This window comes from Leuresthes tenuis, unplaced genomic scaffold (genome assembly GCF_036924035.1).
Source record: "Leuresthes tenuis unplaced genomic scaffold, fLeuTen1.0.hap1 SCAF_12, whole genome shotgun sequence".
Classification (NCBI taxonomy): Eukaryota; Metazoa; Chordata; class Actinopteri; order Atheriniformes; family Atherinopsidae; genus Leuresthes; species Leuresthes tenuis.
Genome location: NW_027325366.1, coordinates 26,600,182 through 26,625,777, shown reverse-complemented (window position 1 = coordinate 26,625,777; position 25,596 = coordinate 26,600,182). Strand labels below are relative to the sequence as shown.

At 38.8% G+C, this 25,596-nt stretch overlaps 4 protein-coding genes across 7 annotated transcripts; 1 reads left to right on the top strand and 3 right to left on the bottom strand.

The window, feature by feature from the left end:
• Positions 1-483: 483 nt before the first annotated feature.
• gtf2e1 (general transcription factor IIE, polypeptide 1, alpha) lies at positions 484-10,419 on the bottom strand. Of its 3 annotated transcripts, none has more exons than XM_072397306.1 (6): positions 10,218-10,419; positions 9,249-9,545; positions 8,976-9,133; positions 5,042-5,237; positions 4,646-4,875; positions 484-1,393 (listed from the first exon to the last, which is right to left on the bottom strand). In XM_072397306.1, exons 2-6 carry the CDS (start codon positions 9,536-9,538, stop codon positions 936-938), a joined length of 1,332 nt encoding a protein of 443 aa, XP_072253407.1. In that variant the 5' UTR covers positions 9,539-9,545; positions 10,218-10,419; the 3' UTR covers positions 484-935. The 3 variants fall into 3 exon arrangements, with proteins under 3 accessions (XP_072253407.1, XP_072253408.1, XP_072253409.1); XM_072397307.1 differs by having other exon boundaries at positions 9,249-9,542; XM_072397308.1 differs by having other exon boundaries at positions 10,379-10,397.
• Positions 10,420-10,630: 211 nt separating this feature from the next.
• On the top strand, positions 10,631-14,902 carry rabl3 (RAB, member of RAS oncogene family-like 3). 2 transcript variants are annotated; one of them, XM_072397304.1, is made up of 8 exons: positions 10,631-10,696; positions 11,314-11,405; positions 11,636-11,765; positions 11,862-11,976; positions 12,092-12,242; positions 13,197-13,268; positions 13,665-13,703; positions 13,849-14,902. In XM_072397304.1, exons 1-8 carry the CDS (start codon positions 10,651-10,653, stop codon positions 13,903-13,905), a joined length of 702 nt encoding a protein of 233 aa, XP_072253405.1. In that variant the 5' UTR covers positions 10,631-10,650; the 3' UTR covers positions 13,906-14,902. The 2 variants fall into 2 exon arrangements, with proteins under 2 accessions (XP_072253405.1, XP_072253406.1); XM_072397305.1 differs by lacking the exon at positions 13,665-13,703.
• On the bottom strand, positions 14,248-16,018 carry LOC140319607 (granzyme B-like). Its single transcript, XM_072397303.1, has 5 exons — positions 15,809-16,018; positions 15,501-15,648; positions 15,121-15,259; positions 14,577-14,837; positions 14,248-14,397 (listed from the first exon to the last, which is right to left on the bottom strand). Exons 1-5 carry the CDS (start codon positions 15,858-15,860, stop codon positions 14,248-14,250), a joined length of 750 nt encoding a protein of 249 aa, XP_072253404.1. The 5' UTR covers positions 15,861-16,018.
• A 4,504-nt stretch (positions 16,019-20,522) lies between these two features.
• LOC140319622 (UDP-glucuronosyltransferase-like) lies at positions 20,523-23,804 on the bottom strand. The gene is made up of 5 exons (XM_072397333.1): positions 22,823-23,804; positions 21,846-21,977; positions 21,474-21,561; positions 21,149-21,368; positions 20,523-20,993 (listed from the first exon to the last, which is right to left on the bottom strand). Exons 1-5 carry the CDS (start codon positions 23,681-23,683, stop codon positions 20,711-20,713), a joined length of 1,584 nt encoding a protein of 527 aa, XP_072253434.1. The 5' UTR covers positions 23,684-23,804; the 3' UTR covers positions 20,523-20,710.
• Positions 23,805-25,596: the final 1,792 nt, after the last annotated feature.

Here is a 25,596-nt window from a genome sequence, read left to right as displayed (position 1 = left end):
GGCTTTGAGGTGATATTTCTCGTATTATGAGTAGGCGACCCGGTGTCGCGGGTTGCTGTGGTTACATCAAAGCAGTCATTACTAAGCAAACCGCACGACAAAACACATATCCTAGTGTAACATATTCAGGAGTGCTGAGTGTGTGTTTGCCTGGTATGGATATGCCTCAATAAATGATTTTGTTTGAATATGACCTCACAAAAACAGGGAAAGTCTCTCTGGGAAGATTCCACCTGGTAGTGATACATGCACCTTTTGGGGACAATTTCTATTTCATTTCTCTTGGATTTTTTTTTTCTTCTTGTGCCTGTAAGCCATGTTTTTGTACACTGTATCCTCATGTTTCTCTCTAAATTGGTTTCCATCTATACAGACACATTTATTCTTCTGATTGTATGGCAATATCTTTTTATTACAGCCTACTCAAAAATTACAAAAGTTTTACTATTGACCTTAACAATTTACCCGTGTTTTTTTTTTTCCTCTGTATTTGCATGAGGTGACCTTTTAAATCCAGTCTGCTGAATTATTCCAGAAGAAACGGAAAATGTTCTTTTCACTTCAGACAGCAGCTTGTTCAGTCCTTCAATGTGTTCAGCCCCAGCACTGCAAAGTGCCTCCAAATATTTTGGCAGTTCTCAAATAATAAACCCATTATGCCAATTCAACACAACTGACTGGAGGCATAGGCTAAGTTTGTGTGTAGACAGCTGATTTAATAACTGTATGACTGAAATGAAAGAAAAACATAAGAGAATTGGCACGCTGCAGCTATCCAGCTCCCTTTTGGTTTGGGGACTTTGAAAAACTACAGGTGTGATCACAGAAGCGACACTGTCAGAGCATGTTGTTCCTGACATAAACTGAAGCGATTTGAGCAGCATCATGTTTTCCTCTTGAGAAGTTGTGTGCAGTGATATTTTTTGACATTGTGTTCAGAAGTACATGTCTTGGAAGAGATTTTGTCCCATTTCAATGTAGGCCTCTTTTTCCTGCACAGACATCTGCGCCACCAGCTCAGGCCTCTGGCTCACCTCCCTGTATGTAAATTGTCGACCTCCCACCATCACCATTGGCTCATCCCCCACCTCCTCAAATTCGTCATCGTCCTCTTCTTCGTCCTCTTCGTTGCCACGATGCTGAGTCGCTGTGGCAGTTGGAGGAACCAGGGGAGAATCGTCATCCGATTCACTGGTGTCGCTCTCTGAGTCACTAGCATTAGCTGTGGCGGAGACGAGACCCTTGGCAGCGGCACTTGTTCCACCCGCAGCTGCACCAACGACACCCTTCTTCTCATGGATGAGAAGAGCACGCATTACTTCTTCATTTTCATCCGTCTGACCTGTTCCCTGACCAGCTGTTCCATCCAGGGCTCCGGGTACAGCGTCTCCACCTGTGGAAACCAGAATCATTTTTAAAAATGAGAAATTTTAAGGTGTAGGCTAACATAGAACAATTATAACACACAGAATATAATAAGTTTTAAACATGGGCAACCTGATTTCTGGGAGGGTGAACAACAAAAATTAACTGAAGAGAAAGTATTCATTGATCAAGAATAACCTAATTTTGCAATGTAAATTAATTCTATACAGGATGCAACACCAAAATCCTAAAATTCAGAGCGGGAAACAGATGGATTTTAGGTGTGACAACTAACAACGACGACGCCTCCCATTTACTGTGTTGCTCAGCTTGTAGAGGTTTATTAATCTGATTGGTTCGACTTAAGACTGTTTGACAGATGCTTCATTCATATACATCTCTACCAACACATCAGGGTGCAGGTCTTTTAACTTTCTCTCACATTAAATCTAAACATTAAGTGCTCCAGGAGAGGGCAGGACATTTCAATAAAATCAAGCTGAAAAGGAAAGACAGTTTAAACCCATTTTAACATGATATTATAGCTTTTACTACACATCGTAATACATAAAGGTGACACAATTGTGTGACTGACTGCATGACCCCCCCTCCCACTGTTAGCTTCATCAAAGTGGAAATATCCAAGAGGACGAATGTGGTTCAAATGTTGGTTGTCCCACACATGTTGGTGCTTGTTCCTCTGAGATTGTTTTTGCCTTACAGACAAAACAAATTGCTCTGGCCCCTCCTGACTCACAGTGAAAACTTTTCACACCAGAGACATCTTTGCATCTCGAGTGGCTTTTTGCTGTCTTATATTAAAATCGACTGATCCGATCAGCAGCTGACCAATCAGAGTATCCTGCTGGTATATATTTCATTTTAAGTGCTTGCCCCTTAAAAACTGTCTCTATGGGACCCAGACGGCTCCCATAGAGACAGTTTTTAATTTGGTGTGTCAAGCAGAAAACAACAGGGTCTCTGCAGGTTTCAACAAGTTAAATTTAAGACTTTTTTAAGACCATAATGAATACAATTTAAGACCCATTTCACAACCACACTAGCAAAAACGTACAAAAGGCATGAAGGAAACTTGGAGGCCCGGATTTACTTGCAAAGCATGGTATTTTTTTTTATTCTTTTACAGCTCTTTTACATTGGAATACAAAATGTTTAACCTAACTAAAAACTCCATAAGCCTCTCTATTGTGAACTACTATTGGTTCTACTGTTAACTCGCCCCCTCACCTCATTTTTGAATTGCAACACTTCTATGTAAACGAAGGGATGAAGAAGAAGTAGATTGTGAAGGCCCATATTAATGGAGACATGAAAATACAGTAATTATAGTAACATTAGGTGACATGGTGCACAGTAATGCGATTTAAATTGTGTACTAATTTAGGGTTTCTCATCAATTTCACGCATATGTCAGTTAGACTGACTAACGTTAGACTGCTCTCTTTCCTGAGCGGAATCCAGAGGAAAATACATCGTTAACGGGACGTTGCTTATATGCAACAGCAGCTTGTCTCTGTGACAGAGAATATATGTAGTCAGATCGGAGTTTACGTGACGGTAACAGCGCACACGGACGGGAGACACCTGCCTGGGTGTGAACACATGCTGGGTGCGCCGTGCTGCCGGTGACCCGCCGCTTCATCAAAACACCTAGTTGTGCTCGATCAGTTCCGTTTTGTTGTTATGTTATAGCGTCCTCAAAAATGGAAATTACTAAAAGCAAGTCTGAATTTGTTTGCATTCGTTTTAAATAAATGTACCGTTGATATATTTATAAGACCTTCCAAAATTGAATTTAAGACATTTTATGAAATTTTAAGATAATTTTTCATTTCAAATTATTGGATTTTAGACATTTTAAGACTTTTTAATACCCTGCGGATACCCTGAACAACCTGACCCAGACGCTGTACAGACTAGTGCAGATATATTATTGGCAACTCTAAGTTACTGCATACGACTACCTGGACTTGAGCTTTCCTTTAATCATAGTAAAATGTGATGCCATGTCTTTTTCCAAGCACCAAACAACATCGAGATCTTCAAAGACAGATGCAGAGGCATATCATAGAGACATAATGCTAAGAAGACAAAGGGTTTGTAATTTCCACAAGAATGGATTCAATTTATGAGCAATCATTGCCCAGCTGTATACTAATCAAGTCTCTGATTCTTTCAATTAAGCAATTATGGTAGAATGGAAGTCTGACCAGGTCTGATTGCAGCGTGCACTTTGTTCTCAAAACAATGCCAGCATGAAATAGCTTACTGATGGACCACTCTGACAGAGGGAGATAACCTTGGTTAACCTGTGATAGCCTGGCTTCACCTTTATGACCTTTAACTGCTTGCTTTGTAGAAAAAAAAACCCCAAAAGATGTGGGTCTGAATTCTTCTTTTCAAAGTCAATCTTGTCCCCATCTTAGCATATTCTGAAAAAATCCAGTGTGTTTGATACACCCTGCCATGGACAAGCAGCAATTAATTTATAATTACACCAGAAAAGAGCAAGTGAGAATCGGAGATGATTCAAATTCAACACCTTCTTACTCACAGAGGAGTTTATATAATTAAACAGGATAAAATCAACTGTGTCACTGCAGCAGGTTCAGTAATTTAGTTAAACTGCAAGTCCTTTCAAGCTGAATATCCCCAAATTGTAAACCTGCTGAAAGGCCAAAACGAAATGTGATAACAGATAAGATGTTTGATGGGCTATCTGCCCAAGGGGACAAATGCACACTGCGTCGGTGAATAAGGTCAGAAATGCTAAAACATATAATTTAATCATACAAAACAGCTAGCACCTGTCCCTTTGCTTCATTTCGGGACATTTCTCTGACCAAGGGGCATTATCAACAGCTATAAAAATCAAAATCCCTCTCGACTGCCAATGACAATACCAACAGCCATTAAGAGCAACACAATTGCCATAGAGCTGAACCACGTGGTACAACAGCATGTCTGAACAGAATTAATGCACAAAACCCAGCACATATTAGGTAAACGATCGCGATGGAGCAGTCTCTGCAAGGCACTCTTTTAGCAGGAAGGGGTGCCGATTCCATTTTGCCTCACCAAATGAAATTTGAAAAAAACAGAACCAAAACATAAGTATTCTCATACTTATATCTCATACTCTATATATTAGAGAGAGAAAACAATTCCACATACTGAAATGCATGACACTGAGCTGAAATTATGTATCTTTAACATTGTTACAAACAGTTGGGCCTAATGCAAAGAACAATTCACTTACGGTTTTTGAGGGCATCAGGCTCGCTGTAAGCACCCTGTACGGTGCTGTGGGTCAACCAAACAGGCCGTTCCTTAGGTGCTTTGCTCTCCTTGTCCTGCTTCTGTTGGTCATCCTGCTCATCCATATTGATTACCACATTCTGGGTATATAGGTCAGCGTATGATGATCCTTTGTTAGACCAGGCTTCACGATGTTGAGCGTTTGCTCCAGAAGCTGCAGCACGTTCACGGCTACAGGAAAATTTTCCATCAAATATCAAAATATTAAAAAGTAATGAACAAAAAGTTAAGTCAAAACTTCTGCTGCCATTACTGCTGATAAGCAGAGATGAACTCCAATAAGACACTGACTGAGGTGAGAAATGGTATATTGCTGTGAGACTTGTTGGGAACTGACCTCTGTTTCAGAGCAGGGATCTCAGCAGGTTCAGGCTCCAGCAGGTCATGGGACAAGTTGATGTCTTCCGTCTCACGTAGGAGCGCATAGATGGGCTCAATTTGCTCATTAAAGCGTGCCACCAGTGTCCTGCCATCAGGACAAACAGATTCATCTTCTTCTACCTCTGTCTGGCAGAAAGTACATCGAAATGTTCCTGCAGGTAAAGAAGAGTTTACGAGGATGAGGAAGCAAAACCATGGGAGACCAAAATTTGGGCATGCACATTAGGCAGTGTGTTACCCACAAGTATGCTGCCAGACTTTGTGAAACCAAAGTGATAATGTGCAGTAGTGACAGTGTTAAGCTCTCAGTCTGGCAGCCTATCTCGAAAGACTAAGGCTGATCAGTACTGAAAAAAAAAAAAAAAAGCCTGTTTCAATTCGCACAAAATGGCACAGCGGATAACAAAAGTTACAAGAAAACAGTTTTACTCAACAGTGTTGATCTCTGCCTGGGTATAATTTCAGAAACAGTTAAATGTATTTTAAGGACTGCAGAACACTGTGCCTCACCCCTCACTTCTTACCAGTGAGCGGAGGGCACATTTGACCATCTGCTTCTCTCGCTGATCTCAGTTTCAATAATGGGATCTGTTCCAACGTTAGCACAGACCCCACGTCTGCTTTGTTTCTTCGTGTGCATATGAGAGAGAGAGACAAAGAGCGCAAGCGTGCATGCATGTTTGTGCGTCTCAGGCAGAGAGAAGAAGAAGGAAAAAAAAAGAAGTCAATACCCTATATTAATGAATATGACGACAAACTGGATTATCATCAGAAATAGACCATTTTCTTATGTAAATTGAAGATATGGCAAACCTTTGCAAAGATTCCCCTTCACGAGAAAACTAAAAGAACATGTTTTGAATGCAGCTTTAAAACATGTATGACAGCATTCATGCAGCACACTGTGAAATTCAGAGCTGCAGGGTTTTGGCTCTCCTTTGTGGGCCAGATTGAGCTGTAAGACCAACAGTGTCATTTCCCATCCCCATGAGAACACACTGAGTGTTGCTGGCCCTGCAGAGGCAACCAGTCAATCAGAATACCAAGCAGCTATTCTGTCAGCCTCTGTCGGACAGCAGAGTTACTGCCTCCAAAGCATGAACAGAGACCAGCAGCAATATGTTGAAACAAAAGACAAATGCAGGACTTGGCAAGAGGTTTTGTAAATTAGTCACTTTGAAGATGCTGACAGATACAAAATACAAGAAAGCCAGGAGGATTGATTCTTTCAAACATTAAACATTAAACTAATAATCCATTAATGTCATTTTCTGTGTCATTTTAACGGTAAACAAAGTTGAAAGAAAATCTGGGAGGTCCATTCTGCTCCTCTTTACATGGCTATTGTAGGCAATGTGCAACAGTCCAGTAAGACTGCATTTGCAAGCCTCATAATTTCTTCATTTTCTCACTGAAATGCCTTCAAAACAGATGTTTCTCTGATGTTTACAAATATATATTTACAATTTACTTATTGAAAATTAAATGTGAGCTTAGTTTAAAGGCTTGTATAAACTATAAACACTGTTAGATGACTGGAAATCCCCCTTCAGACTGGTAGATTGCTTCCTGTTTGACTTGGTATCTAATGGAGTTGCCTTTCTTTTTCCACGTAACTTGCGTTACATTTATGAGACTTTACTTTTGATTGCAAAAAGAAGCATCATAACTTTTGCAACAAACAAAAAGAACGACAGTCTTTTAAATGAACATTTACATGATTTTTTTTCAGAAACATAGCACATCTTTGTGATGCATTCTTCTGAGAATAACAAGGCCATCACACATAGGAGCTCTAGTGAAAAGTCTACATTTGATCTACTTGTCAAAATTAGAAATTTAATCAGTTTTGAAATCCCACATTTGCCAACCATCTTGTGTTGTTTTGAGGATTACAACTACTCACTACGTGAAAATATAGCAGTATTTAGATGTTAGAGGAGCACACGGTCTTCATCTAATCTGGGTCTCATGCTCATAAGCTCTTTGCTTGCTTCAAAATATTTGCATGCATGGTTGAACCATTTTGACAATAAAGTTACAGCTTTTCCGCCACAGAATAATACACCTTCTCTAGTTAAAGACTACCAACTAAGAGAGTCCAAACTAGTCTTTTTTTATACAAAAGATATTCATGAGATGTTTAAAATGCTGCATCTTAGCCTTCACTCTCAATTTTATGTTTATGTTATGTTTATACATTTGGCAGACGCTTTTATCCAAAGCGACTTACAGGTAGGCAGATAAGATAAGGGGATCTTGCCTAAGGACACCTACTGGAGGTATTACCTTCCATGCAGGGGATTTGAATCCAGATCTCCCACACGAGACATGGCAATCATACCACTAAACTATACAGTCCCCGTTTAGCCACGTTTCTTTGGGTCTTGGTTACTGCTGCTCATAGTAGTTTCCCTAAATGTTTACATTCCCCTGTTAATGCTTCTACCACTGAACACAGCTTACCTTTTGGAATATTTCCTTGTCAGACTTTGACAATGCAACTAAAGTCATGAACGATTAAACATTGCAGAATGGAGAGAACCTAATTGATTTGTATTCGTAAGAAAGCAAAAATTGGTCATGATGTTATTTCAATCAACCAATGATTTGGAAAATGAAGTGTGAACCTGTGTCCACTCAAGTGACTGCAGCTCAACATTATATCTCCACCACACGTCTAAGCTGCTTCTTTTACTACCAAGTCAAAAGCATGCACACCCTGAGGGCAACTATTAGTGGCATCGTGTACTTTCAGAAGCAACGTTTTGGAAAGCTGTTAGCCTCCACTGAAAGCCAGTGTATTAGAGTGTGAAACAAACATGAAGAAAAACAAACATTCAGACGTGTAATTGTCTAATAGGATGTGTTTACTTCCTACTTGATGTAGTAAATCAACTTGTTTTTGTGAATCCTTTTCAGCATGAGATGTCACTGCCATCTAGAGGTCATTCACCCAACACACTACAGATAATGTGCCAAGATTATTAACAGATGCATCTATCAGATCAGATAGTGTCTACCCAACTTTCTGCATGTCAAATTTATACTAGAGACAAAAGATTGTAAGACAAAGCCACCTCTCCTGATGTGTGACATGCACTGCACCTGCTGCACTGGTGATAAGGCATTAATTTACTCTTAGATCAATAACTCAGAATATACTCAGTGTTTCTTTACTACCATATTATAAACAAAACAAGCACCAAACATTTTTTTATAAAAACAAGTAATCTTCTGAGATGCACAAATATCAGATCTTATTAAAAATGTGTTATTTAGATATCCCTACCCATCTTTAAAGTGGGATAACATAGGACATATTTGATTTTATTTGTTTTAAAAGCACTTTAACCAGCTATTTGTTTGAGTGAGAGGATATTATTAAAACTGGTATTTTTCTATAGGTCAGCGTGTAGTTGCAGTTGTGTTTTCTATTCAATAAATAAAACAAAAATATATATACTATCAGCTAGTAAGAAGACTAAAAAGTAAAGCTGGTAGGTCAAACTTAAATATATCTACAGATGCAAATCTAATTTTAAATTTGGGTTTTTAAAAAAAGTCTCATAGCACAAATGATGTCTCTTGTCTTCTGAATTTTACCAGTGCTAGAAAAACTCTCACTGATGTACAATGGCAGTCAGGATTTTACTTCCTTTGGTTCAAAAGCATGCTTTTTGTATATAGTTTATCCTAGCATGTTGCTATGTAAGGCAGCTATGGAGAACACCGAAACATAACACAGTAACACCTATCAACAAGTACTTCACTGCAATTCTGTGACCTCCTTTGGAAAGCACGTCATGACATCTTACCAAAGTTTCCATTCGCTTAATGAAAACTACAAAGATGCTACAGGGCCAAGATGGTTAGTGTTCAGTGTTTACCTGTCATAGGATCAAAAAGCTGGTTGGCTTCCAGGTCAGTGAAGGTGGAGAAGCAACAGGGACACCGGAAGGAAGCTCGATTGGTGGAGTCCCGTTCATCTGTCTCAATGCGCCGTCGCATGTGATCCAGTTTATACTTGACCACATTGACCAGTACCCTTAAAACGAAGAGAAAAAAAAAAAAAGAAAAATTAGAGATTCAGACTTCATGTGTCCAACACATCTGCTGTCAAATGCAACCACAAAAAAACAACAACAAAAATAAAATAAAACCTGTAGTTTATGAAATAGTAGTTGTGGCGTGTTGTTTTGCCATCAGGAGCCGTCTCTACTCTCATGCGGCACTTGACAAACTTGTCTGCTTTCAGGGTGTTGAGTACAGAGCGCAGCTGTTTACGGTCAAACTTGAGCAGCTCCAGCATGTCCTCCTCGCGCACACATGGATTACGGATCAGTACATCCAGGGCCAAGGCATGTTCCACGCCATAAAACCCCCTTACGACCTGCTTGGCGAGCCGCTTCAGCGATGCTGGGACCTCAGTTAGTAGCTCTGGTTCAATCATTTTTCTGCTGTTGAGACAATGAGACTTAAAAATGCTGGCCCATTGTCTACTTATACAGCAGGAACAACAGGGAAATAGGCTGGAGAAGTTACAGAGGCATAAAACAGAATGTAGATGACATCAATTATATGTAAAATTAGTTCAGATTAAAAGAGAAATGCATTAATACACAGACAACACTCTGGTGACAGGAAATATTACTTCTTTGCTAAATTTAATTTCTGCGGAGACATTGCTCAAACAGCTGATGTGATGGACAACTCTGAACCTAGAAGGAGACCAGTTACTGTATGCCTACCTACTCAAAATGGCGGCCAATATTACCGAACCTGACACCTATACAAGATAAACTTCAAGTAGCAGCTTCATTTAGCTTGGCGTTAGCTAGCTACTCCTTCCAAAGGAGGTCACAGAATTGCAGTGAAGTACTTGGTCATAGGTGTTACTGTGTTATGTTTCGTTTTTCTCCAGAACTGTAACAACGACCAATGTAACAAGTTGTCCATAGCTACTGGTCAGGATACAACCATTAAACAGTTACCAGGCATTTGCGACACTCGTAAGTTAATAATGCGATTGTATTATAACACAACTAGAAGAAACTACCTTATGTAAACTAAATAACTCCTAATATGAATCGTGTGTCTTTAGCCTTTAGTCGGTTAACACCTAGTCTTACCCTTTAATCTTTCTATTCCACCAGTAACATACAGGAACCCCTTCCTTACGTCATTTCAGAGTAATGTTAAACGCTCAATTTGTCTGAAATAAACACTGCGAATAATTAACCCGATTAACAATCTTGCTCCTCAGAACCTTTAAACTGCAAAGTTAGCTTACATACTTCACCACTTAGTTTAAGTAGAATACCCCGGAAGAATAAACGAAGCGGTATCCACTGCGCTTCTTAAATTCCGATTGGCCACGTAAAACGGAAGACACTTAAAAGCCAATAGAAATAAAGCATTTTGATTGATTGCTACCTTAGCGAGTGACTCTGTTTTTCTTTTAAATAAAGAGGAGGGTTTTTTCTTTTAACCAATCAGAGCAAATAAGTGGGTGATTTGGGCGGAGCTTTTAATGTTTTCTTCCGGGACACTCTAACATAAAAAATGGCTTCTCTTGACAGGGTAAAGGTATTAGTTTTGGGAGATTCCGGTGAGTTATGTCCAATTTATAACCTTACTGTTTACAAGTCTCCTTAATTGAAAATACATTTAGACATTTCTTGAACGTGTACTCAAATTTCCCGGTTCACATACTCTCTAAACCTTAATTAAGAGTCACAAACGATCCATCTGTTGTAGTGACTCTTTCAGTCATCTGGTAATTAGCGTGTCGTCTGTAACGATACTGATAAATTCAGATTAGGGCACTCCGGCAAGTGGCGCATAATTTTGAAGGAATTACGGCTCCTATTATGTGTTAACTTACGTACTTTGACACTTCGTTCGAAGTTAACACATAATAAACTCAATGCTAAAAGTTGCAACAAAACTAGGTTTTGTTAAGGAGGGAATAGTAATAGGTAAGGAAATAGGTATGCCGAATTTAAGTTTCTGACTCAACAGGTCGTTGAAGATATTCATTAATGTTACGCGAAGAAACTGAATTGAAATAGCTAAGGTTACCCTGCACTCTTGATTACTCACCATAAGACTGTCAGAGCAATCCATCAAAACCGGAAGAAACTGAACTTATTACTGTGATCCGCCAAGCTAAAGATCGTACCCATAAGCTGTCACTTATCCACTCTATTTTCTTGTCATCTGCAGGGGTAGGCAAGTCTTCCTTGGTCCATCTTCTATGCCAGAATCAAGTTTTAGGAAATCCATCTTGGACTGTTGGCTGCTCTGTGGATGTACGGGTAGGTTAAATACCTCTGTGTCTAATTCAGTTTGGATAAGTTATGCTGTTTGCCCTTTAAATGAATAATGCTGGAATTGAACTTGATCCCAAAATGAATTAGACTCAAGACTTGTAGACACTGTAGCATTCTAATATATTGCTCAACTTATTCAAATTGTTACACACACAGATATTTAAAAGAGGAATACAATAAGTAACAATTAACTAACAAAAATGATTCAACTACAGGTTCAAGACTATAAGGAGGGAACCCCAGAGGAGAAAACCTTCTACATTGAACTCTGGGATGTTGGAGGATCTATTGGCAGTGCCAGCAGTGTCAAAAGCACCAGAGCAGTCTTCTACAATTCAGTTAATGGTAAAGTGGATTTTATACGATTATTCAAACAAATGTAATATCAAAAGATCTGATATGTTATTATAATATGCTCTGTTCTTTTTGCGTATTTTGTAGGAATTATACTGGTACACGATTTGACAAATAAGAAATCTTCCCAGAATCTCTACCGCTGGTCACTGGAAGCCTTGAATAAGGATTCCTCTCCGACGGGAGTTATAGTCTCAAATGGGTACGCAGCGCTTTATTTGTTTTCACAGAGGCAATACTTTGACACACTTACATAGCTGTCAAAATGAGATACTGATGAGTGAATCGAATAGTTTCATTTCTTTTTCTGGCTGCAGGGACTATGACAGGGAGCAGTTTGCTGAGAACCCAGTGCCTTTACTTCTGATTGGAACCAAGTTTGACCAGATTCCAGAGAACAAACGCAGTGAAGTTCTCACCCGGACGGCTTTCCTATCTGAAGATTTCAATGCAGAGGAGATAAATCTTGTAGGTTTTTTTTTTTTTTTTTTTTTTTTTTTGCTCTTCTGCATGTGTACCTGCACCGCAAGCATTGTTCATTAATGTTCATTATCTTTGTGCCAAATTACATGGGGAAATTTATCTCTTTTCACCATGTGTTTATTTGTGATTCAAAAGTAGCTGTCACTTCCCTGCTGTTTGCGATCATGAAAGAGGGATCGTGGGAAAATCAGTGTTGTGGTTCTAAGACAAAAGCATTGCCCCTGAAGAGAAAAAGGATGAGGAGTTTCCTCTGAGATGTCAATGATAATTTCAAGAGAAAAGAAAAAAAGAATGGACTAAAGGAGAAGAAAGAAGGAACAGGGTGACTACAGGATCTCTCAGCCTATGATGGCAATAGAGACTCGCTGTTACTGACCAACCATCTATAGATGGGACTCCAAATTATAAGATTATTCTGTTTCATTGTTATAAACAAGCACAGTGCAATCAGAATAACATGAATCCCACATTTTATTCGAATAAACTTTACAATTCAAATAAAACTTTAAATTTAAATTGGAGGCCAGATGATGCTGGATTATACTTGCATGACAATAGCCATGAATGAGTCTGAGATGCATCTGACTCATGCATTAGTTGCAGTTAATGTAAAAATGCATAAAATATTCAATTATATGTTCAAATACATATTCTTGTACATGCAATGTTTGTGAATGAGGCCCACTGCCACAGTTTTTGTAGCAATCAAATCTTTATCTTTTATATAAAATCTTTTATATAAAAATCAGACTTTGGTGACACAGTGATATGATTAAGGACCACACTGTGACGTTGTTTGTTGACAAGGACCATTAATATGAAATTTGAAAAATATTTGCAACATTTCCTACATATAAAACTGTGATTGGGGTAAAAAAAAAAAAAAGAAAAGTTTGCAGCTGTAGCGCTACATTGTTTTCTCATACATTGTTTTCTCAGGATTGCACCAACCCAAGATACCTTGCAGCAGGTACATCAAATGCTGTGAAACTTAGCAGGTTCTTTGACAAGGTGAGAAACCCGAGCTCTGTGACTCAGTCATCAGGAAGCAGAAATGTTTTTTGATCTTTTTCAACATTTTCTGATGCCGGATGTGGTCATTAACAAGGCAAGAAGGTCTCTGTACCTCACAGCCGTCCACAATACAACAATTTAGGGCACTTCATCCTTCTTTCGTATGCTGTCTAAATATCCTAAAGCCTAATTTCCATAGAAATGTTGTTATTCTACTGTATAACCGTGCTGTTTCGTTTTAGTGGGGGTGGCCGACCACTATGTGTTGTTTAGGAATTTAATGTTACCCTACCTTTATTATCTATGAGCACATTTTTACATTTAAATAAATTTGTCTTTTTTCAGCATACCTATAAGTATGTGTTTTAAGTCTTATGTCTCATGTTATAACAGGTAATAGAGAAGAGATATTTCACCAAAGATCCAAGTCAGGTGAGTTTAGCATTTTCGCTAAATGATTTCCAAATCACTTTGACAAGAACATTTTGGTAAATGGAAATGTTCACTTGAGTTCAAGTGTAAGTTTAAAGCTAACTGTTCCTTTAAAGACCTTCATTTACTTTTACTTTCCCTGCAGATGGCGGGTTTCACAGACAGGAAGAGGTTCAATTTCAAAAGTTTGCACTATGACTGACATGGTCATGAAAAGCAACAGCAGTGGTCTGTGGTTTGATCATCGCATCTGTTGGTTTTTACGCTACAAGTCAGCCACCACCCCTACTGAAAACAACTCATCCTCACCCCTTGCTCTGACTAGCAACAAATAAAATAGTTCTTATAACTAAACAAATAAAATAATAAAGTAATTATGTAAATTGCTGATAAATTTGCACAAATAATTGGTAAAAAATAAAATTCAGAAATGAAGAGACACATGTAAGCTAAAATGTTGTTTTATTGCATCAGTTTTTCTACACATTTTACTAAGCTTTGTTATTTCATAAGCAAATGAAGAAAGCTCAAGCAGCATTTTGCCCTATTCCTTCATTACCGTCTTTATCCAGGGAATAAAGAAACCGACTTTAGTGAAGACATGGGGATAAGGATTCTCACAGTCATTTGCTACAGTAAAACTAGTTATGCCTTGAGGCTTGCTGTTGCAGATTAGTGGCCCACCGGAATCCCCCTAGAAAAAAAGGCAACAGAAAGACTTAATTGTTAAACCTGCCAGAGGACAGCACTTGTTTTTTCATAGATAAAAATGCAGTTTGTGATATTTTCTTTTAGCAGCATGATTTGTGCATTTTATTGTATGAAATAGTTTGTTTCTCATTTGTTCATGAGCTGTATGTGTTCTATCATTACCTGGCATATCCCTCCTTTCCTCTTGTTATGCTTGGTGCAAACCATATGCTGACTAATGAAATGTTCTTTCCAAAGGTTTCTGCACTCAGAACTGAATTGCATTTTCTCTGTGGTCTCCTTCAGAACATCTGAGGCAGGCTCATTGGCTCCGGTTTTGCCCCAGCCGGCAACAGCACAATTAATGTTGGCGGGAATTTTTCCATCTTTCTTAGGTAGTCCGATGGGCTTCACAAACTTATTCAGTGTGGCATTGTTTTTTAACTGTGAAAGAGAAAAGAGTCTTCATGTCACTAAGATGTGTATTTCATTAAAAGGTTCACTTTTCATTTGAGTTTAAGTATGGATTTCTTGTCAAGCAGCAGTATGAGGGGGAGACAGTTCACACCCACAACGTCAACACTTCAGTTCTAATGTGTGAGATCATGTAAGACCTGAACAAGTGACACTTAAGTGATTAAAATCAACTAAAGATATACTTGACAGAGACTGGTTTTTTTTTTTAAACTGGTTTGTTAGATTTACTTTTCAACAGTTTTTAGCTTACCTTAAGTAACATAATGTCATAGTCGACTAGTCCGTTGTATTTTGGATGCTGGTGGTACTTTGCCACGTGGATCGATTGCTGACTTTTCTCTTTTTTCGTAATGTCATGTGCTCCAAGTACCACAATCATAGGTTCAGAACTGAAAAACAAGAACAAATAATTTTGTCGTATTTGTCGTGATTTTGTCGTTCACATCTGTGTTTAGTGCTTTAAAAATCACTGTTATGTAGAGAGAATATCCCACACGATTTTTGTATTAAAAAAAAATTATTAGAAATCATTACGATGGTCTTTGATAGAAAACAAATAATTCTGAAAATAAAATGGTGACTGAATAATTAGTATATTTTTATTGACTATTAAGTGTGACCTAAACTCACCCCTTGCAGTGTGCTGCAGTTAGAACATAGTCCTCCCGAATAAGTATCCCACCACATCTATGGTTCATGGACTCCTGGAGTGATGCCATGTAGGGTCTGGAGTGGGGCTTTGCAACCCTACCACCTACTATACCACTCTCAGTAGCCCCTTTCATATAAAAAAAAAAGTCAAATCAATACACAGATAATAGAAGAATCATGACAATAACAAAAGTAAATACAAAGGGAGGGATTCATCCTTAAAAATCTGCTATGATTTTTATCATTTAGACTCACTTATATTTTAGAAGGATTTCGCCTGATCTTACCAGTAAGGGTGACCAGCAGAAGGACACAAAAGATGCTGCATGTGCGTATCATGGTTCTGTGGAAGGGAAGGCTGAACAGTCTGGCTTGCAGTACCCCCACTAACACCTTTTCTAGTCATCCTCCAAACTCACAAACGGAAACTTTGTGGGCAGGTGTCAAAAACATTCATGTACAGGCAGGAGCTGCAATCACATTTTGGCTACTGCTGCATATGTGAGACATCTCAGAAATGTCTGTTTTACATCTATTTTCAAAAAACTGTTATCTGCTCTGATGTGTTATTCATTTTGAATGACAGATTATTTCTTTGTCGTCTTGATTTTATTCCTTTAAATTGTTGGATTAAAAAAAAATACATTTCTTAAAAAAAACAATGACTTTCGATCATATTTAACATCAATGGTTTCGGTCCTGTCTGTTTGTCCACCTCAGACTTGGCAGATTGTTTGCTGTGTGTTTACTATTATCACTTTAAAGGAAGATATAAGGTAGAAGGTAAAAATATTCTGAGGGGAAATAGTATTTGGGCCACGTTAACCAAAAGAAAACCTTTCACTTTCCACCTCACCTCATGGTACTTTCTATCCCCTGCAGTCTTTCTATTTCCCCCCACCCACCCCTTTGAGGCAAACATTAGAAAATAACTTTTGAACTTGACTGTGACCTTCTAATGTTTGATACAAATGTTAGCAGCTCTCTTTGTGGACTTACTTGAACTGGAATATCCTGACTGTAGATAAGTAGAAATTCTAGTCGAGACTTTAAGTGAGTGATATTTAACTCCTTTTTAAGGGACTTTTATGAACCAGACCAGATTTCCGTGCATTGTATCTGCTGCCCACTAGGTGGCATTAAAGGCTATTGTAGCGCATGTAAGTCGCACTTAACTTAGCCAGTCCTCATCACATATTATCTTTGTCAATATTGACAAGGATTGCTGCTGCATACTGTAGCAACTGATTGACTTACTACTTTCCCTCACCTGCAGTCACAGAGAACAGTGCATGCCGCAGTACCTTATAATACAAAGTTCTTCCAGCACAGCATCTGTGTTGTAATGGAGGTACTGACGCAAATGAAGGAGTAAAAACGGTCTAGTGAACAAACAGTTGTGTAGCTGGACATGCAGGGGTGGTGACAATCCTCACTTTTCTTTAATTTATTTCTTTAATCATTTTTAGTGTATTAGTTCCTACTAAAATGTTCCTACTAGGTGCTCACTTCTCATTTTAGGTTGTTGGTGAAGAACTCTTAAAAAACATTATTTGAGTAAATGAGTTGGAATGCATCTGTTTATGTCAAAACGCTAAATGTTGTGCAGTGAAATCAAGTGCTGTGAAGGTGGTGAGAAATTCAGCTTCAGCGGTTTATACAGTGCATGATCTTTGTTTGTGCATGAAGCCAGTTTCCTGAGGAAGAGGAAGACGAACACAAAAGAAAAAAGAGGTCTCTACCAACACGACCCCAGCGTCTACAAGGTCGGCAGAGAGAAATACCAAAACAGCAAGAGATGCATCAACTATGGTGCACGTATACATACCACAAACTGTAAAACTTACCAGCATAAGTGTGGAAGGACAGTTTTAAACCAATACCACCTCAACACTTTAGCTCTTTGTTATGTCGAAATTCCATGACTGAAATATGATGACACTGATTTAAATTATCTTACTGACACAAAACAGGCAGGATCATAGGTGCAAATTCTTCTACAATGGCGGACTGGAAAAACCTTCTTCAAAGGAAAGATAACTGGCTGGTAGATAATGAATCTATAGCAACTTTTTTGGTTGAACCCAAGCAAACATCAGCTATGAAGGTACTTGACCTTTTTCATCAGCTTCCAGGTAGCATAATTACTTTTGGAAGTAATCAGTCACGTTGTTAACATAAAGTAACAGAGGTGTTTCTTTGCTGTTTGATGAAACAAAGTGTGAAGGCAACATATAATAAACAAATTAATCAGATTTTCTGTGAATTATCCAACTCCAAATTATCCAACAAATCCAATATCAAGCAAACAAAAGTAGTAGTAACCTTAACCCGTGCAATGGTTTGGCCACAGGGAGCAACTGATACTGCTCCTCCCAGCAACACCGTTATTGCTGTTATCTACAACGTCAGATTGCAATATGTTAGTCCGAGCTGTCTTTGTTCAATCTGGATGAATTGTACAATGGGTACAATGATGGCTTAATAAGTATCATCAGTATTTTGTGTCTTCATGCTGTCACCAAACCACAAGTTTTACCTGACCATTTAATCTGAGCACCGTCTTTCTCCCACTGTACATGAAGGGGAGGGTTATCAGGTTCTATAAAAGCAGAGCAACAGTCTGGAAGTAGTTTTAAGTGACAGAGATTCTACATGTTGTGTTAATGGGCTGATTTTCAGTAATTTCAGCCTTCTGAAAACAGAAACAGAAAACTACATAAATGAGGGGCACTTTATTATGAATTTGGCTGTCTTAATATATACATGTGCTTTTACAAAAAGATGCAAGAGATGGAACTTTTGATGTGTGGTGAGCCTATAGATCCTACACAGCCTATAGTGTATTTGTCTAATTAGTGTTTTCAATTTCATACAATTCCGTTCGGACTAACATGTTTTTGTGTATCTTAAAAGTTTGGTTGTGGTTGGACAAATACAATTCTTATTTTTTTGTCCAATGTCATTTAAACATATTAATTTGTTATTGGATTTTCTTTTAGGATTTTGCTGTTTTTATTTATTTATTTTTATTGTTTTTATCTTTTGCTGCTGCAATGTGAAAATTTCTCCACTGTGGAACAAATAAAGGAATTCTTATTCTTATTAGTGCTCAGTGTGGAGAATTATAAGGATTCTTGACAGGCAAGCAGGGTTAAAAAGTACTCAGTACTCAAAAGATTAATAGCCATTTTAGCAAATGCTATTTTGTGAATTTATATTATCAGTTCCATGTCAAAAGGCTCATTCGGACACAAAGTTCTAAGAACGCAGTTCTAAGAACTGTCCACCTCGAATTTAGTTATAAGAACTATCCTTCCCCAGGGGAACTGTTTCATTTTGCATTCGCACATGAGTCGGGGACCTTGGTTGGGACTGTTGGGACTGTTGGGACTGTTGTGACGCAACCGTCTGCGACAGTGACGTGTTACTGTAGTGCCACACTCAACAACAAAACCCGCGAAAAGTAAGGAGAGAAGAAAACAAAACAACACCACCAAGAAGCTAATATGGAGAGCGAGGAGGCCACCATGTTAAGGTCTGCATGACGGTAATATTGATCATGGATGATCACATCAGGCGTCTAAGATCGAGGCTGGAAGAGCACACAGTGAGAGTCAGGAGACGAAGAATCGAGCAGCGGGCGATATTTCTTCGTTTCATCAAGGAAAGAAGGAGAGCAGAGCGCCGCAGACAAAGGAGACTACGTGTAAGTTTAACTTATTAAACATGTGCCGGTTGTGTCCGTGTTGTATGAGTAAACATTTCAGACAAGGGGTGTAGCTACCAATCACCAAACACCTACGTCATATGTGTTCCCATGGAACCCAGAAAAGACCCTGCCTCGGAGAAGGAGCTAAAATGGTTATAGGAACTGAGGGCCGTGGTTCAGAGTTCACAATGTAGCTTTTGCTCGAAACTCAATGAAATTTCTGAGGCTTGAGTTGAGATTGTGAAAATTCGGGTCTTTCTGATTCTTCAAACTGAGAACACTATGATGACTGCTACTGCAGTCGAAACAAGGACTACTAATAACTAATTCACACAAAATATGAGAAAACAGAAAATAAACAGTGTCAATAGCTATGAGAAATGGGTCCAGTTATCTCAACAAGCTACCCATGAAACCTTTCCAGATTTTTCTCATCCTTCTGTTAAGGGAGCGCGACACATTCATGTAGTGCAAAAGTGGCCCAATTTCATTTCACCTACTGCTGGGGACAGGAACAACAGTTTTTCTCACTCAAGAAAACTTGAGCAGCTAGAAAACTGCATGTTCAGACATGTGATATAAAGATATTGTTTACCAGAAGCAACCATTTCTGTGTTATTTATGTAAGCTAGTCATAACATATTTTTGTTAGGACATTGAATCACTTTTTGTCATTACAAGTTTTCTTCACATGAGCCACATTTTGATTAAGCTTTAAAACTGAAAATGTTGTTTCTGCACTGTAATACAGACACAACACTCAGTATAATATTCAGTGAAATATAAACTAAAGAGCAATGTCTACTTCCACGCTAGTGTTAATCTTTAGTCAAGTAGTCCCACAATGCCTTGCTTTTTACATCATCTCAGATCACATTCCTAAGCACTATATCACATGCTGTTAGCTTGCTAACTAGCAAGATTAGCAATTAGCTACCGTCTTTAACCAATACCTGGCTCACATTGTTTGACATGTTACTTAGATAGTTTTTATGAATCAAACAAAATTATGAACACCTATGTATGTGACAAATATGTTAGATATAAAATCTAAGTAAAACTACAAAATTAGTGAGCAAATGTGTGTATTGTCTGTATGAAATGTGGCTTTTGGAAAAAAAAACTGAGACCAGTAAAACAATTTCCCCATCAATCAGATGATTAAACTAGTATGGCGTGTACAAATTGGAAAGACCTTAAAGGAGGTCTTTGCATGCATGATAATTGCTTTTAGCTTGTTGTAATGTTACACATAAATTTATGGCCAAGTGTACAAAAAAAAAAAAATACATTTGTTTGGAATTTTGTTTTATGGGGTGCATTGGTGGCTTCAAACAATTACTGCTAGCATAATTTTTACACGTGTTCCAGCCAAATGAAGAAATGGCTGAGATTTTACATACACACATACACATGACAAACACACACTCAGCACCACACAAAAACGTTGATCATACCCTTCACTTTGTGAAAGACATCACTCAGATTTCTTTTTTACAATTCTCTTTCCGCAACACTTGCGGGTGCAAAACAGGCAGCATTTCAGTGTCAGCCAAGAAACAGTTATGAGAACGATAGCAAAAAAGCCAAAGACATCCAAGCTGTGGTACTGAATCCAGTTCAAATCATGTGCAGCTACCCTCAGATGTGCGGCTCCTTTGTGTCTCATGACGAATTCGGTCCAGAAAACAGCCAAGTCAACTGGTGGAACAGGCTTGTCCAGATGTATCTCAGACAGCTCCACCATTCTCTCTTTGTAACTGAGGGGAAGCAATGTTTGGGTTTCAAGAGATTCTATGGCATTAAGTTATTGACAATTTTTACAACTACAGTTTATCACAGATCTCAACTCAGTTAAACTGTCTCATTGCATCTCATTTACTGTGTTAGTTAATCCAGGATTCAACTGCCTCACCTTTTTTTGTGGATGATGTTCTTCAGTGCAGCCACCAGTGTTTCAGTTGACATATCAAATATGCTGAGCTTCTCTGCAACACCACGGGACACCATGCGTAGAACATTGTCTGTCTGGTCCCCAAAAAGTGGAAACATCAGCATGGGAACACCATTACAAATACCTTCGTAGATGCCATGGGTACCTCCATGAGTCATGAAGACTTTAGCATTGGGATGGGCTGGGGAGTACAGACACAGAATTACAGATCTAATCCACTGCAAACATGTTGACAGTTGTAATAGGGTTAGCATGTAGTATATTTTAGCATAGTATATAAACACACCTAAGAGATCATTCTGAGGTAACCATTTCATAACTCTGACATTCTTGGGTACATCCTTGGGTAGCGTACCGGTGTATCTCCACACAACCTGAAACACAAATCAGAACACCACATTTTAAACAGATTGAAACTGCTGAGCTAATGAATGAAAGGTTTGGCATGTTCCCATAAAGGCAGAGGACAAAGTCCAAAGGCCTGATCAGACCTTTAGCATACTTACAGAGAGTGAAAATCTCTGGTTAATGTACTACTGTTTGTCTTGTTTGTGAAGTTAAAAATTATTAATTAACACTGAGAGTATAAAGGACAGTCAAAAAAAGTTGATTGATGAGACTGAACCATTGTAAAGTTATTTAACGAGCTTATCCTTACCCTCTGAGGAATTTGCCGAAAGGCATCAAAGAACTGTTTAGCTTTCATCTCGGGCATGTTGGATACCATTGAACCCAGTGTGAAGACAATAAAGCCATCATCTCCTGAGCCATCCACAAACTCCTTCAAGTCCTGCACGGAGGTTAGAGAAAACATTAAAATTACCTCAAGAAATGTAAAAAAAAATATATATATAAAAAAATTGGCACAATAAGGCACAAATTTGAATTTCAGGCATTACTTTATTCCATTTCTAAACGCTGCAACCTTCTTATAAAACTTTAGAGGATTTCTTTTAAAAAACATTAGATGTATCAAATGCCATCCATTTTTAATTTTTCAAGAACAGATATCTTTGTGCCTATAAAAAAAAAAACTATCGTGTTTGCAAGTATTTGATCCCTGTTGACACAACAGTGCCCCTCATCTCTTTCTCAAGAGTGTGCTGGCTGTAGTCCAGAAGTCTGGATCACTGAATCATCCGCACAAGCAGAAAAACCAGTTCTAACTCAAGTTTATTAAGCAAATCTTGAATAAACAAACCAATCTATAAAATTCTCTTGATGCTTCTCTTGACACATATTTAAGCTCACATTTACTTCAGATGTGCATTTGGTTTTTTGGTTCAGGAAAATAATTTGTGGAGATTTTCCTTTACAACAAAGAAAATATTTTGCTAATGCCAAAAATGTGTATCTTTTGTATCTATTAGCAAGCATTTATGCAAACGCTAAATTTAGTAAAACGTTCCTTTAAATTTTGACAACACAAGTTGACAAAAAAATAGCTGTTGCAGAGAGAAAAGTCTCAAATTTGTGCCTGAATGAACAGATTGGCAGAGCTCTTCTGGTTCTTTGTAAACTTTCATTACATTAAAGTTTGCAGTTTGCTTTAGCCTGATTGAGCTCAGAGGTTTAAGTGAGTCCAGATGGGATACATGCATGTTTGCCCTTGCATATATTTATTTACATACTCACCGCTGGCAGTGGAGCTTTCTTTGCACAGTTGATCCCACCAATTAAAACCATGTTTGGCAAGAGAGGTCTGGTCCATTCAAAAGTAAAGTCATATCTGAGAAGCCAGATAGCCCCGTGGCCTATAAGTTCTTTATAAGTCATACCTTCTTCCAAACGCCTGCTGGCCAGGTCATCAAAATGTTGATACATTACTTTGCACAAATAGGAATCCAAAGCAGTCATCATCAAGTTTTTCACTCTCTGTAGGAAGGTCATGTGGTCTGTATTACCAGAGAAGGATGCAGGAATATAGGAAGGAGGAGAGGGACAGTGGTTAGCCTCAATATCTAGTCCACATGGAAGCCCACGCAGAAAATAAACAGCTGGAATGGAGAACATTTTTGCCAGGACAGAGCCGCAGGGAAGGAAGGGGTCTGTAAGCATGAGATCAAAACCTTCTCCCCTCAGTTGACTCATTAAAGGCTCACTATCCAGCAAACCTTCACAACCAGTCACCTGGAGTGAGGTAAAGTTCACCAAACGCTGCACATTGACAAACATATCTTGGATTCCAGGTGCCTTGTCGAACAATCCATCCCTGAGCTTCTTGAAATTTTCATCCAGTTCAGCTTGGGTGTATGGTACTTTGTAGATCTCAGTCTTGTAGCTGTCCGAGCCTTTCATCAACAGGCTGCTTTCAGGTACCAGAACCGTAACCTCATGGCCCCTATGGTTGAGTTCCTTCACCAGTATCTTCATGCTGAGCCAGTGGCTTCCATCCACAGGCATTACCAGCACCTTTCCCCCCTGAACGGGCCCCATACTGAGGCAGCATAGCCATGCCAGCAGTCCCACTGTAGGAAACCACACCTCGCTGCTCATTGCCTCCTTTCTGCTCTGCAAGCTGACTTGTTGGGAGAGTTAGTTGTGCCTTTTGTTAAGAGGAGGCTTTATGTGTGTGCGTGACGGAGTGAGGGTGTTTGAATTCTGCACAGGAAGTGCAGGCTGCATTTTGAGTTGAGCTGTTATATAACTTCAGGAAGACAGAAGAGATTCCCAGTGGAATTTGTGGGGGGAAGTCCCAGCATTCAGTGTGTTTTCAGCTAAGTCTTAAGCTTTCTTTTACGTCACTTTTATACTGGTAATGTCTGTTTGAAAAACAGTATTTATTGCAGTAATATTAATTGAGAAGTGATGAAGTAAGCAACCTCTAACTTGCAAGTCACCGTTACAAGGCATGTGCTGCTTGCCCATTTGAGCATAGTCCTGTGTTTACTTTGGCTGTTCCCTCCCACTCCTCCCCCTTCTGAAAAAACAGACAGATATGTTCCTTGTGGGCATTTGCCCTTTTTTCACTGTCTTTAGTCTCACGCACACAGGTTTACTTACGACCATTGTAATGAGAGTGGTGGCGTGCGAAGCCACTTGTAATAGGATACCAACACCCTTCTCTTCGGAGAGGGTTGATAACATCAAACCAACGGTGTAATGCAAGGAATTTTGAACTTTGGTTACGACATGCTTCAGGAATGATTTTCATCGAGCAACTGTTGCACTGGTTGTGATAATGTCGATGTCTCCTTTAAATACTATAAAGGACAAGAGGAAGGTTTGTGAAGAATCTTGGAAAACAAGGAATTTAAGATTTATGCAGCGCAAACAGCACAAAGATACTCTTTTGTTGGAAAGTAGGTTGTGTTTTGCTGCATTTTCATTTCCCCACAAACAGGAAAGAAGACCCACTTTCACAAATTGGAATGACCGCTTCTTATAAAAAGAAGAAAAGGAGAGGCACTATCAGGGGTTCACTTTAGAATTGGTGAAGAGGGGAGGTCCTTGCTCACTGAGGTTTTGGGGGGATTGAGTATGAGTGAGCTGGGTTCCACTTGAGGGGCTATTTCTTTAAAAGAGAACAGTTCCAAGGAGAACTGTTGAAGCTGTGCTCTGGGTCGATTGTTCAGAAAGAAATAAGGTGCAGTTTTTTTTGGTTTTTTTTAAATCTCAAGTCTTATTTGCTCCACAGCTTTTTCACATTTGCTAGGAGTATTGCTGTTTGTCGGGAGTATTACTGTACCCTGACCTCTTTAACTCCATATCTGCCTGCACTGCAGAAAAAGATTCAACATGAAAAAGCAGCTTTGTCACAGGGGACACACATTATTTGCTCATTTTTGAAAGTGTAGAAACCAACAAAAGTTCTCATTTGGAGGCAGGAGGTGGCAATTTAATTTCAGTTAAATGTTTACAGTTTTAACAGTTTTCTTAGCAAGCCTGTGAGGCATGTGCAATGTAAAATTTGTCACACCCACCAGCCTGTGAAGGTCCACTGCAGGGTCCCTGTATAAGGAAAAATATCTGTAGCTATGGGGACTGAGCACATCAACTCCCCATGCACCTGGATCAGTCTCCTTTTATAAAAATAAAATGTCCGATAAAGAGGAACAAAAGATCAACATGATGCTGTGCAGAATCACTATTATCCTCACTGTTAAAATAAATTGTAGACCACATAATTGTTAAGCACTGAAAAACTTTCCATGACCCTCTTTCTTTATTTACCAAAGTGACAAGTTTCCAACTTAATGGATTAGAGCGAAAAAAGCAACACTGAAAACTCCCAACAGACTAAACAGTGCAGTCTAAGTGAGGCTGCCCCCCCCCCCCAAAGAAAATAATTCACCATAGAAAGTTGTGCACAAGCTAACCTGCTGGATTTGTAGAAAAGCTTTTAGGTTAATAAGGCCACCAGAATTAAACCATTTAGGAATTTAACACTGCTGTGCCACGTGCATACA

Excerpts from the sequence above, each read along its gene's own strand:
- LOC140319622 (XM_072397333.1), bottom strand. The coding sequence starts at position 23,683 with ATGAGCAGCGAGGTGTGGTTTCCTACAGTGGGACTGCTGGCATGGCTA. Across the intron at positions 21,978-22,822 it reads AGAAAGCTCCACTGCCAGCG|GACTTGAAGGAGTTTGTGGA; the intron begins GTGAGTATGTAA and ends ACCTCCGTGCAG. Across the intron at positions 20,994-21,148 it reads AACATCATCCACAAAAAAAG|TTACAAAGAGAGAATGGTGG; the intron begins GTGAGGCAGTTG and ends GCTTCCCCTCAG.
- LOC140319607 (XM_072397303.1), bottom strand. The coding sequence starts at position 15,860 with ATGATACGCACATGCAGCATCTTTTGTGTCCTTCTGCTGGTCACCCTT. Across the intron at positions 15,649-15,808 it reads TCTGCTGGTCACCCTTACTG|GGGCTACTGAGAGTGGTATA; the intron begins GTAAGATCAGGC and ends TTTATATGAAAG. Across the intron at positions 14,398-14,576 it reads GGAAAGGAGGGATATGCCAG|GGGGATTCCGGTGGGCCACT; the intron begins GTAATGATAGAA and ends CTTTTTTTCTAG.
- rabl3 (XM_072397304.1), top strand. The coding sequence starts at position 10,651 with ATGGCTTCTCTTGACAGGGTAAAGGTATTAGTTTTGGGAGATTCCG. Across the intron at positions 11,406-11,635 it reads GCTGCTCTGTGGATGTACGG|GTTCAAGACTATAAGGAGGG; the intron begins GTAGGTTAAATA and ends ATTCAACTACAG. Across the intron at positions 12,243-13,196 it reads ATGCAGAGGAGATAAATCTT|GATTGCACCAACCCAAGATA; the intron begins GTAGGTTTTTTT and ends TTGTTTTCTCAG.
- gtf2e1 (XM_072397306.1), bottom strand. The coding sequence starts at position 9,538 with ATGATTGAACCAGAGCTACTAACTGAGGTCCCAGCATCGCTGAAGCGG. Across the intron at positions 5,238-8,975 it reads GCTTTTTGATCCTATGACAG|GAACATTTCGATGTACTTTC; the intron begins GTAAACACTGAA and ends CTTTACCTGCAG. Across the intron at positions 4,876-5,041 it reads ATCCCTGCTCTGAAACAGAG|CCGTGAACGTGCTGCAGCTT; the intron begins GTCAGTTCCCAA and ends ATTTTCCTGTAG.